Source organism: Argopecten irradians, chromosome 7 (assembly GCF_041381155.1).
Source record: "Argopecten irradians isolate NY chromosome 7, Ai_NY, whole genome shotgun sequence".
NCBI classification, from domain to species: Eukaryota; Metazoa; Mollusca; class Bivalvia; order Pectinida; family Pectinidae; genus Argopecten; species Argopecten irradians.
The window spans coordinates 33528465-33541878 of record NC_091140.1 but is presented as its reverse complement, the minus strand read 5'-3'; the positions used below and the strand labels follow the sequence as shown (position 1 = coordinate 33541878).

The 13414-nt window shown below is 31.3% G+C and overlaps 1 protein-coding gene across 1 annotated transcript; it reads left to right on the top strand.

The window, feature by feature from the left end:
• The first annotated feature begins 1987 nt into the window (after positions 1–1987).
• LOC138328217 (polyprenal reductase-like) lies at positions 1988–13165 on the top strand. The gene is made up of 5 exons (XM_069274916.1): positions 1988–2172; positions 3585–3733; positions 4378–4584; positions 5308–5424; positions 6068–13165. Exons 1-5 carry the CDS (start codon positions 1997–1999, stop codon positions 6325–6327), a joined length of 909 nt encoding a protein of 302 aa, XP_069131017.1. The 5' UTR covers positions 1988–1996; the 3' UTR covers positions 6328–13165.
• The last annotated feature ends 249 nt before the right edge of the window (positions 13166–13414 follow it).

Below are 13414 nucleotides of genomic sequence, written 5' to 3'. Positions count from 1 at the left end.
AGAAGATCCTTAATTAATGTTGTGTGGAAGGAATATAATCAACAAATCGATATGGTTTGGGTCTTTGTTGGTACCTGTCGACTATTCAGTGATCTTCAGGAACAGAGAAACAAACTTTGTTTAAAAACTTTTGTTAGAATCCGCAACGCGGCCAAGCAGATTTCAATAATTTCGAAAATACACGGGTGTATATATGTCAATATTTTAATAATTATTTGTAGGGCTTTCTCTCTTCTTGCAATAAGCATGCATATCAACTAATATTTCATTGCTATTTTCATCAACTGCTACCCCTTTAAGAATATGACGTCGTGCCACGCCCTAACGCTTTCGGTCATTGCACAAATACAATGTAAGTAAAATATTCTACAGAAATGTCTCACTTGAATCACAAAAATCTTGAAAAATAATTATGAATAAATGGCACAGATCTTGGGTTTTATTTATTCACAATTACCAAAGATCAATATGTCAAGTCAAATCACTTCAAAAATTTGTGTTTGGTTACCATGGCAACGTTTTCTTATAAATTTAGTTTGAGCATGTCACTCATATAACAAATATTGTTTTTGTTATGAAAAATCGTTTTTTAATAATGTGACACATTTAGCTGTTAATAAAGTTTTATGAAGTACTTTTATTTATTCTGTGCCGATGAAGCCCTGATAATTATTTGCTCTTAAAAGGCGAGAAAAAAATGAGAATGTTGAAAATTAAGAAAGTGACCTGTGACAGGCCTATTTTGGTCTTAGTATGGCGACTAATAAAAACAATAACAGATACGTACATCCCTGCTACACAATCGATACGTTGACAAAAGTATACACTTTCATACTTGCAAATTCTGATTTTAGAATGTTTTCTGATTGTTTCAGAGGTTGACAGACATTTATATTTTTATATTTACAATTGTTTATTGCTAAATATATCTGTAGATTTAGTGTTGAAGCCAGCTTGCGAAGCGGTGCCGGGCCGTCACAAGTACCCGTTTTTTGTTCACACGTAGAAATCCATGTAGTGAAAAAAGTTATGAATGGATAACTGATTTCAATGTATTTTGTTTCTGTTATACATGAAAAAGCTGTTCACAATACTATTTAATATAAATATAACGAATGTGAACCACCTGGCCAGACCACGGCCGCTCGTGCATGGCTTCGCTGGTAGATCACCTCGGGCCACAGCCCATAGTTGGGAAATTATAATATTAATACGTAATTACCAACACATATCTCAATATAGTACTTGTAAAATATGTATATTTCGTTATTTTCCATGTATATCTTGTTTTAAAGGAATGGTATAAGCCACTGTGTTACACGTAAATGCAGATCTATATGTACATGTACGTGCACGTACATGTACAGTATGGCTGCCGATATCTCGAAAAAATAAAATGGTGAAATCGTTCAATTTCATGCTGTAGAGAGGTTTTTTTAAATTTTTGGTCACTTTTATTCCATGGGCTGCTATGTGAAGTCCCACATTGAAGTGATGTTACTTTTAAATAATTTGAATACATGTTAGATAGACTACAATATAGCTAGATCGTAGTACTGTAAATGCCGACCAGTTTGGGACTCTTTTGTCTATGAAATTATTACGCCGTCATCTCAGCCAATCAGAAGCGACGTTACAAACGGCGACGCCATTTTTTCCTTTATGGGCTCATAAAGTAAATTTTTAAGCCAATGAAAATGCTCGTAACAAGCAAAAATGAATTATATGTACATGTATACAATACATTGTATATCTATGTTTCTGGTATTTAATGTCTCGCGTATTTTTTTCTTATCATTATTATTATAACTCCGCTTTTTATTTTATTTATTGATATATTTATTTTGCAACACTATTCGGCTATGTCAATATTTTAGGCAATTTGACTAGGATGTAAACTGTACATGTGTGCATAATCATCCGGAAATTTTTGCCATACCGGTTTCGAAACTAATTTTAAATATACAGAGATTGCTTCCGGTGTTGTTAATCGAAGATGTTTCCGCTGAGCGTTGTGTGGAATACTGCTACTTTAGCTATCATTATTGGTTATTTAACTGTCGAATACAGTTCATACTTTCCAAGTTTCATCCATGATCTCTATTTATTCGGAAAAGTCCGTAAATTACACGGATTTAATTTACGAGACAACATACTACAGGTGCCGAAAAGGTACATGAAGTGTAACTGTCAGACTATACCAGTTTACGTTGAATTTATAGTAAAGATTAGTTGTATATAATATTATGTTCAGGGAGTAAAAAAACAAGTAAACTATCAAACATACACAGGTGTCGATTTTATAAACAATGAACCCCATAGCAAACATTTATATGGACCATAAGTTTCATTGATGGACAATGAAACACTTGATTTCTTCCTAACCAAAAACGTGTTTGACATTGTCAGATTGCACAGGTGTTTGAGTAGTAATATGATATTGTTTATGCTATGATTATTATATATTTATAATCAGAACTTCAAGCACCTGTGCAAATTGTAGTCTGAATTTTATAACTACTGTCATACATAAGTATTCGTCACTCGTTTTTTCACTATTACATATTCTATGTATTTTTACCTTTTTACATTTTCAGCTCATAATATTTGCATAATAATCTGTTACCTACTTTTTGAGAAAACAGCGTTTATATTAGAAAGCAAAACTTGTTCGATGCCATTTTGGTAAGAACAAAGAAGGAAATGACATCATAAAAATTCAATGTTGCACCAAAATAATGATATTTTGAAAACGAAGCATTGACAAATTTTGAAAATACAGTGCTGAAAGTGGAGACAATTACTCTATAAGTTGGGCACAACATCGCATATTATATGAGCACATGCAGCAGTCAATTCATTTGAGCAACTGTTACTCAAATGCAAGATTCTGTGGAAGATTGTTATTATAATTTTATACGTTTTCATTCAAATTAACAATAGGTGAGTTCAGTAAAAAAAACTTCATTGTCTTAATTTTCTTAAAAGTCACGAACTAAATCATCATTGCGGGTTCCTCCATTGCTCTCTATGGGGCTGAAAATAGAACACAAGTATAACTCTGTCATCCATGACATTTCCACTGAGTATGATGGCTCTAGATCTATCGTTGTCAATGGAGAGCATGTACATGTATATATATTTATAGTGTCATTCTACATCAAAACGAGACAATAGAATTCAAAAGTGCATGCATGCACAACAAGTCTTTCAAAAATCTCAAATCGGCAAAAAAAAAATACGACTCCCTTTTTTTATAAATATTGCATTTTCATTCCGCATTATCCTGCATTTTGGTATCTAGTTACTCAAATATAGGACTGTTACATTTGTATGTATAGTACATATCAATATGCAGTGCACCCAACGTTAATTAACCTGTGTAATATTTAGATTAATTTGTATTTGGTTGCAACAACATAGGCTTTATTTCACCATATCCTTTTAACAAATAATCAGATCCTCATGAGATAAATACATGTAGGATGAAAATTAAATCTATGTATATATATTTGTGGAGTAATCATATATAGTTGAAATAGGCTTTTTTTCTTTCTATCATTGTATCTTTTCTTTCTTTGTAGCTGGTTCCGCCATTTCTACCTGACAGGTGTTGTAGTTAACTCGACGGTGTTAGCCGTTACACTCTACACAGTTTTAGGGACTGGAGTTTGGCCAGAATGGATCAAAGACTTCCTTGCACATATAGGTCATCCTGGCAAGGACACCGAAGGTCAGCTGCTGAATATAAACAGACTTCATTCAACACTTTCTATTTCATTATAGACACAAATTAATTACATGTATATACATGTAGCATATACACTGGCCCTGCAATGATCCGGATGCCAATAGTCTTTTGACCAGATGGAAAAATCTGGCAATATATCTGTTAATTGACTACGTACACTGAATCGGGTAGTTTGGTAAATTAGCAATCAGGCCAGGAACATAATTGTTTGGATTATCATGGGTCCACTGTATGTAAAGTGTCTTCAGTCTCTATCTCGGATATATTTTTGAGAAGTAAAATAGCGCTATATGTAGTTTAAATAAACAATATTTGATGATTTCTTTTTCTCAAAAAGAGTATCTTTTAATGTCTTATCAATGAACAAGTGGTATATAACCATTAGTATAAATTACAAAATACAGGCTTCCTTCTTTAGAGGAAGTAAATTACTTCTATATTATTTCATTTAATGGCAATGCAGGTTCATATAGAAATTCATCATCATTTGAATAATTTGATTAAGGTAAACCTAATCAAAACATATAATTCTTATATATATGCATTGGTCGGTTAAACATACAAAATGTAGTAACAAAAATGATTATTATATCATAAATGTATCTAACACAATGTGTTTTTTGCAGATCTAGAACTATCCACTCCTCTTGCTATGGTGCTAGCCCTTGTGATGGAAGAGATACAAGTGATCCGTCGGACTATAGAAACCTGTTTTATTAATAGTTACTCCAGCAGTAAGATGAGCCTTATGATCTACCTCGTGGGTATACTGTTCTACTCCAGTATTGGTATCTCCATCCTGTCATTATCTCGAGCCAGCCAAGTCTCTTATGGTAGGTACCTGTTGTCTCTTCTGATATAACCACTATTAAAAAACATAGTGAGAACCCTGCCTTTACTTTACAGATATGGAATTACATGTAGCATAGGGAAGCATGTTTTCTGTGACAGATTAATGTACCAGGAGTACGGAACAAGCCACAGTATGGCTGACTATTGTTTCAGTTTTTTCGCCTTCAACTTACATTTTGGTTCCTAATAAATTTCTTGCTTTGTTACAGTTTAAATTGCCCTGGGCACTAATTACGGCAATTACAGTACTAATTTTAAATGAATTTAATATTCTTTGATTATTGTTTTTATGTTTATCAACATATTAAACATATCGTGGTAAGCTTAAACATCAGAGAGACCTAAAAGTAAAGTAACCACAACAATTGTAAGCTTGATGTTCTGAATTACAAATCCTTGTGTATGTGTACATGTTATCCCACTTACTTACCATGACAATATATGTATTTATCTAAGTATGTTAGAATGCAGTATTGCCAACTCACCATGTATTCCCATGCATAGCAATGTTACAGACCTTTTAATAAATGTTAACGCATAGATGTTGAAGCATAAGATAAATGAATAAAGGGAAATAACTCTTTTTATCCTCTAAAGTAAATAATACAAAATATGTAAAAGTCTTATATGATTTCACTACCATGTTGTTACAGTACTAGTCTAAACCACTATATAATATTAATGATTTTTTTGTTTACTGGTAGATGATATCTCGTCACTGTCATGGATGCAGTGGTATGCGTTAGCCTTGTTTGTATACGCCAGCTACAAACAATACAGTGTCAACAAGAAAATGGCGAAGCTACGACAGGATAAGAATGGTAAGGAGGGCAGCAATCTATGTAAGATTTTTTATGGCAAGTCCAGAACACTAATTTTCATATTTGTAGATATACTGTAGTGGGACCAACAGGAAAAGCACGAGTCCCATAAATTACTTACATGGAAATTTTAGTTTTCTTTGTGTAAATGAGGAAATCATATATCAATCTGTTTCCACTTTTCTTTCCTTTCCTGACACTTGGTCTCTGCATTCTAATGGAAAAATGTTCAATGTGAGATGTCCCCCCCCTCCCCTAAATTAGACATTTGTTGTTGTAATTGGGTTTAAGTTTGTGTGTGGTCAAAGGGGAGATAATTTCATAATGCTACACTTATAGAGACTATGAGAGTAATGTAAACTGGATTTATATTTAGTTGAACATAATGTAGTTTTTCAATAATTGTATGGTTTGACTAAACAAATCAAATTTAATGTAAACAGGTTTTATGTGAAACTATTGCTCTTGTCAAGTGTACTTTAATTAGAAATCTGTTTGTTAAGTTTGATGTAAAATTAAGGTTACTACGTCTTAACCCTTCTCTTTTATCAACATAGAATAAAACCAGGTACAGAGGAGTTCCTAAATACTGGTAAAATTTAATTTAAATTATATGATATATTGATATGTTGTATTTTTTCAGGTAATGTGGTCGACAGGAAGCATCACATTCCACACGGAGACTTGTTTGAGTATGTGTCCTGTCCACATTTTTTGATGGAGATCATAATTTACTTTGCTATCTCTACAGTGGTCGGCTGGGAACACGAGGTATGTCTCTATCTTTGGGTGTTTGTTCTCACTAACCAGCTAATCGAGGGCTACCTTGTCCATCGATGGTATAACGAGACATTCACAAGGTACCCGCCGGAACGGAAAGCGGTTATCCCCTATATCTTTTAGTCAGATTTACATTCATTGGAGGTGTATTTTAGTTTAAAAGAAGGTTTTGTTATATGTGATATAAATACATATAGTGTATACAGATTTTATGTTGTACCTCATATCAATATCTACAAGTTCTGTTTTTGTATCTAGAATCAATGTAACTTTCAGAGTCATATTTATTTTAAGGAAACACAGATATAAATATGTCCCTATCTAGTAGTTTACTTGTTTTCTATGTTTACATAATTTTATGAACAATTATTTTTAGAAATTGAATCTGAAATAAGGTAATGAATGATATGCTCTATATTTATATAGTGTTATGAATAGTTAAGTTTAAATATTAAATGTAAAATAAGGGAACTATGCACTTACTTGTTTACTTAATTTCTCAAGCTCGACAATTATTAGCTTGGATATTTAATCTATTGAAATATTGAAACTTTAATTGAAACAATGCAATTTTGATAAAAAAAAAGCTTTAATTTGGACATTTCACAATTATATAGCATGCAAGTTATATTTTATTTAAAGAAAAACATAAGACAATCAAAATACAAAATTAATGCTACAATTATCATGATTTTTTATTTAACAGTAAATGTCACAAAAATGTATTGATATTTGAAATATATTTAAAGATGATATAGTGTTCTTGATTTTTGTCTCATTCACCCCTGAAATTTCATAATGGAATATCCCAGTCTTACAATTAGAAGAGTTTAAATGCTGAATTATGGCTGAGAGCATGAACAATTTATCAAAAGGGATATCTGTTTCATTTAAACTTTAACATATTTAGATCTTTGGATTTAATTTCATATTCAATGATATTTGTTGTAATTAGTGCCTCTTCCAAAGGAAAACATTTGTAGGGTTTATTTTAATTAAACAATTGTCTATTTCTGATGATACAGACAAAATAATTATGTATTCTTAGAATATCTTAGCATATTAAAAAGTAATCTGCCCTTGATGGTAGGTTGTAGGTGGTGCTATGATATGTTTTTAATTTCCAAGTGAAATGAGGCACAGCATTTTACTCAATGCTGAAGCATTTTTCTGTGGGTAAACTGTTATGTATTCATCCTATTTTGTTAGTTTCATTTCTTCCCTATAATCAAGCTGAAAAAATACACAGGATATTTTTACTTTATTCTTTATATCATGTCTCTTTTGAATATTCCCTCTTTGCATGAAAAGTTATCTGTCTTTGCAAATTAAAGTAATAACTATTAAATGTGACATCATATATTTGTGAATGAAATGTTCCTTTTTTTGAAGAAAGCGATGCAAGTTTTGCTAATAAAATAAGTAGATCACAATAAATACCTATATCCACAAGGGAGATAACTTGTCTGTATGCAAAGATGGAATATGGTGACTTTGGTCAGTTTGGGGTTTGAGAAATTGAGCATGCAATCATGAAAATTGAGACTAGTCCATAAAATTGCTTATTGAACTAAACTCATTGTAGTTTGATAAAGTTATGCATCTTTTATTTGATTCTTAAATGGAAAAATACATTAGTTTCTGACAATAACTCATGAGTGGCAAAGTTAAAGTTATATATTTAGACGTTATTGACATGAGAAATGTAATCAATTTATGTAATTTATATGTAAGTGTGTATGAAAGTCTTCCAGATGTGTTTTCTATTTAAGATACTTCTGATTCAGCTCTGATGCTGAGGTTATGCAAATTTACAACCAAAAGTGGTCTAAATTCGGTCTCATTCTCAGTGGAAAACTGTCCCTTGTAAAAAGAGTTTTTTATTCATATTTTTTTTTCCATTGATATATATACATACATGTATATCCTATGTAATGTATAAATATCAAGATGAGTATAGCAGTGTGTGTAAGCCTTACTTGTTTTATGGACACTGTGAAAAGTGAAATACATGTAGGTATACCTTCAAGTCCTCGCTTCGGAGCTATAGATTTAACATTTTGGAACACACACTGCAAAATATGTTGTTTATTGGTGTTATTCTAATTTTCTTAGCTATTTGTATGATCACTAGTTTGACTAAGCACTACCGCAAGTAGAATCCCACAAATCTAGATCTCTTAAAAACTGCCCTAAAATTCCCTTACATATTAAAAAAACCCACTCAAACTAACATTACATTTGATTTGTAGCTGTGTTTTCAGGCCTATTTGCTTGCCTTTTATAAAACTATCTAAAATATGTGAGTTGATGATGAAATGGTCTTCATTCACACTTTAAAGTGTCCTTTTTTACCCATAAATGTTTGTATCAACGAAAATCAAGGACCTGATAATATTTGAGATAAAATTAACTGCCACGAAAAAGAAGCTAATTTATGATTAAGAGTTCTAGGATTAAAGGGCATTTCAAGGTGTTTTAATGATTTTTTTAAGGTGATTTTAGTCAAGGTTTTACAGGTGTTTGCTTGTATACATACGTAATAGTGCACCCATTAATTTGCATTATGATATGTCAGAGTTACTCCCCTTAATTTCACACACAATTGTCTAAAAGTAACATATTGAAATAAAGGGGAATAGCACTGATAGATCAGAAAAGAGGTACAAATTATGGTCATTTTGCAATAGCAAATATCTATTAATATGACTTTTTTTGATTCTTCTAAGATATACTATTGATGCCTAAGAGGTGTTTTTTTTATTAAAATTATTTTTGATGTTATTAAATTAACAAAAAATGGATCATTGATTTTTTGCTATTGACTGAATTGTGTTATTGATTCCATAAAGGAAATTATCGTTGTTTATATAGACATCATAAAGTGCCTTGAGCTTTTAGCTTTGTTACATTATTTAATTGTACTTAAAATGTGGGTTACTTGTTAAGTTAAGTATCTGGTGGATACATTGTACATGTATCAGCTGAATTCATACACAGTGCTAGATTATGACCTATGGTTATCTCTATCAAAACAAGTATACCTCTACAAAATTTCTTGTAATTGTTCTTCAACTTTGAAATTGATGAGTGTTAATGCATTCGCGATATCCTACAATTAAAGCTTTTACAATTCATAATTATTTGCGTGTTTAGCAGAGAATACCATGTGATATTTGTGCACAATTGCTTGGTAAAGTGTCATTGTACAGAACAATGTAACATAAATAAAATTTGGGAAAAACCAATATAAAAGTACAGAAAAAATAAATGATGTTAACAATAATTGAAATGTTGTCACCAGTTTTATGGGTTGAGTGAGGTTTATTTTAAATCTTCGTTTAAGAGTCATACACCTAATAATTCTTTCAAATTTTACATTCCTTCTCGGGGAAAATGGCTGTTTTTTTTTTGTTTTTTTTTTTGAAATATGTATTTATACAATGTACTCATACAGAAAATAATACTTTAAAATATATAGTCATAAACAGTATTACAATGTACCTCCTTAAATAGGTTTAAGTAGTCCATATAATTTAATTGGGCCGTTTTCGATTATACGGTTTGACTGGTTGGACCTAGTTGTTCGTTTATTAATTAAAGATGGACCTGGTGATTATATTTTGTTTTCAGACGAACCTTCGCAACGCCCTCATAGGCCTGACTCTCTGTATAAAAAACTGCAGGTCTGTCAGGATTTATACTTGAAATAATGACTTTAAGCAACGGTCGAACCGGTTGTTCCGTATAAACGAAAATGGCCCTGGTGTTATATTATGAAAAGATAATGAAAAGATAAATGAACTATTTACATAACTATTCAGTCATATGCAGATATAATGTATATCATAAATGGTTATTTTAATTAAGTGTTATACATATGTTCACGTTTATATCTTTATATATTGATATGGGTATTTTTTTTCTCAAAAATTTTCTTTTGGTATATATGCATACATTCCACATGACGTACATAATGTAACTCTTTTTGTTGTTGCACGAACCTTTCTACTTCGATTGAGGAAACAGATAATTAAGAAAAACATTTTGGCTATATTTTGAGTGAAATATATTTCTAAAAGTTTTCAATTTCTGTTAATTCAAAGTTTTGAATTAAACACATTATCGTTCATTTTAACACAACTCACACACAAAATTGGGTAAATGAGAAAGAACTATGTATGGTTTGGGCCCTTTTTGGCCCACAAATTCATGACATTTTCAAAACTGTTTTTGAGTGATTACTTTGTAATAATCAGTATATCCCTGATTCAACTATAATTACTGTTTCCTAATTTTGCAGATGTAGTTGTCATGGTAACAATAAAAAAAATTTGCCATTTTTTTTTGCTTCGTTTTTTACTATGAAACTATAGAGCACATCATTTAACAAACTCAATATTTACTGAACATATGTCTCAACTTCCAATAAATCTTTAGGAGAAATATCAAGTTTGTTCCAGGATGCGCTCTTTGGTTTCTAAAACAAAACCCTGTCAAAAACGGCCAAAATTGTCAAAATTTCCACATTTTCACAATTTATGTATATTTCGAGTGATTACCATGTCAACAACAATTGAAAATTAGAAAACCATCATTAGATGTACAATTAAATTAGGGGTATACGAAATATGTAAAATCCAACAATCAAAATACTGAACAACAGTTTGGACATTTTTACTAATTTTGGGGCCAGCCATACATAGCCCTTTGATACTTTGGGTTATTTATTTTTAGCATAGAATAGAATCATTATTATGTGTGAACAATGGTCGTACACAAAATCATGTAGTCACTCTATATGCTGTTTGATTGTATTACTTAAATTTAAAGGTTAAAATATAAAGGAGTATTCTCTCTGTTTTGATTTCAAAAAAGCTTCTATAATTATATGCATGTGCGTTCTTGATTGCTAGTCCTTTTATAGATATGATTCCATTATTTAATGCTGATGTACGTTAATTGAAATATTATTATACAAAAACTCACCGCCCTACGATCACCTTCCAATCACTTTCGTTTGATGTGATGAAATACCTCAATTGGTGCATAGCGAACATGTAAATGCATTTGTGATACAGTTCTTGGAGGATCCAGAATTATGCTTCCATAAAATATCAAGAGTATGGTATACATAATTTTAATACAAATCATTTGCAATATTACATTAAATGGTAGTATAGCTTATATTTTTTATTAGACTAGTGTTTTTTAAATCGTTGATCTATATATTTTAGCATAATTGAACTTAATACAGTAACATGATTGATTATGTGGGTTTATGCTGGTCCTATAAACGTCTATCAAGTACTAGTCCCATTGGTATGGTTACTACTATATATCTAAATTGTTGTTAAGTATAAAGGAAAGAGTCCAAAGAGTTACAAAGTGGCACAACGCTAATACATATACTGCAGCCTCTAAAATCATACAGTGGTCAACGCACGCAACACCTTTCATGCAAGGGAGGTCGTCATTAGATAATCTTAATCAGCTGTTAATTATAATAGGACATTAAGCTGAGTCAATCCACCAACAATTACTTCCCTGAGTTTTTAATGTCTCATTCACATTTTTTTTTCTGCTGATGTGATACTTATTTAGATGTTACATATAACGTATTTAGATATTGGATTTAAAGATGTACCGGTGTATCCTTTTTGATGTATGCAATGTATACCAACTTATTTTCGCAGGGAATAATTCCGCGTTTCCGTGCCTACTATTATGGGCGGTGATTTAATTCCGCATTTAGATTCACATGATTGTACAGTACCTGCTGCTTGATACTTTTTAGCAGCGTTTGATGTTCGCAATTTCTGCTTTCCCGCGAAATATTCTTAATTAATTTGAGTACGAAAATGAGTTGGTTAACAGTATATGCTATACAGTCAAATCCGTACATTTGGTGCTAATTATATTGTCCAATGCCATTGATTAAATGATGCATAATATTCATAAAGTTGACCGCATAGTGAAATTGTTGGTTGGAAATGTTTTAATGAATGCTTTTAAATTTTTATGTACTTTATTCAGTATGGCGCTTACAGTATCTTAGATTTAGTTTCTTTGCCATGCACATGTACTTATATTTATCAGCTGATTTAACTATTTAAAATCACACACAGTCAAATGTTTGGTGTGATGTTTCGAAGATTTTATTTTGTTAAATTTATCATATACGGATTTATACCAAAGAATCGAGACAATGACAAGAAAATAATCAGAAAAGACCCATTCTTCCACAAAAAAACTTCAAACGATAAATAATGTTTGTTAGTTTGAAATATACGTAATCCAAAAACATATTAGGAACATAAATACAAAGAGGATAGATATTACTGAAAAGTAATCACTATTATTCAGGAATAATTACATATCGGCAGAAAAATCCTTCATGTAACTACTGTAAACCAACTTATGCTTGCGGTAATTTAATTTCGCGTTTTCATGGCTAAATACATTTAATTAGTGATTTGATTTGAATTTTTTTTTTTTTTTTGCGGCGGCGGCGTATTTTTTAGAAATCAACGCTAAGATTACGTTGGTTCACAGTATTCACAAGTATTGATAATGGAATTAAAAACGTTCCAAAGCCCATTCGTCATTTTCCATGGATGTACGGATTTGGTGTTAAAATGATTTGTACTTACTTAGAGTTTGTTTAAGTTTTAACGTTCCAATGTTCAAATATAGCTATTATATGGCGTGATGACATTAATGGTAATGAGTGATGAAACAAATGCACTATTGTTTCTCACCAAACTATTTCAAGCTGACTTAAAACTATCTACTTGGCATGTTGTATAACACCTATTATTTGTTAAGCAGAAATTGTCGGTGTTTCCGTGGCTGGTGTTCAACCACGGACATAAAAAGCATGGTTAGAAACTTAGGATATATTAATGATGATGTTAAGGTTTGATTTTCCATATTTGCAATAAAACGTTTTATCGTAAAATGTCTGGTTTTTCGTTGTCTTTCTTTGAGGTGTTGGTACATGTATATGTACGCTTAAGCCCTGGCGCAATATCCGTCGTTATTATTTGAAAATGCCAAGATTGTTGTTATTCTTGTCCCAAAAGGTAAATGTTTGTCTGTCGAACGATTCTTTCAATAAAATCCAAATACTGTACTGTAAACAGGTTAATTTTCACGTGGAATTTAATTTCGTAGAAGAGAAGAAACCATGAAAATTAAATGTGCAGAA

What these genes read in the sequence shown, in the direction of transcription:
- LOC138328217 (XM_069274916.1), top strand. Translation starts at nt 1,997, where the DNA reads ATGTTTCCGCTGAGCGTTGTGTGGAATACTGCTACTTTAGCTATCATT. An exon ending in ATACTACAGGTGCCGAAAAG is followed by an intron (nt 2,173 to 3,584) that starts GTACATGAAGTG and finishes CTTTCTTTGTAG; the next exon opens with CTGGTTCCGCCATTTCTACC. An exon ending in AGCCAGCCAAGTCTCTTATG is followed by an intron (nt 4,585 to 5,307) that starts GTAGGTACCTGT and finishes GTTTACTGGTAG; the next exon opens with ATGATATCTCGTCACTGTCA.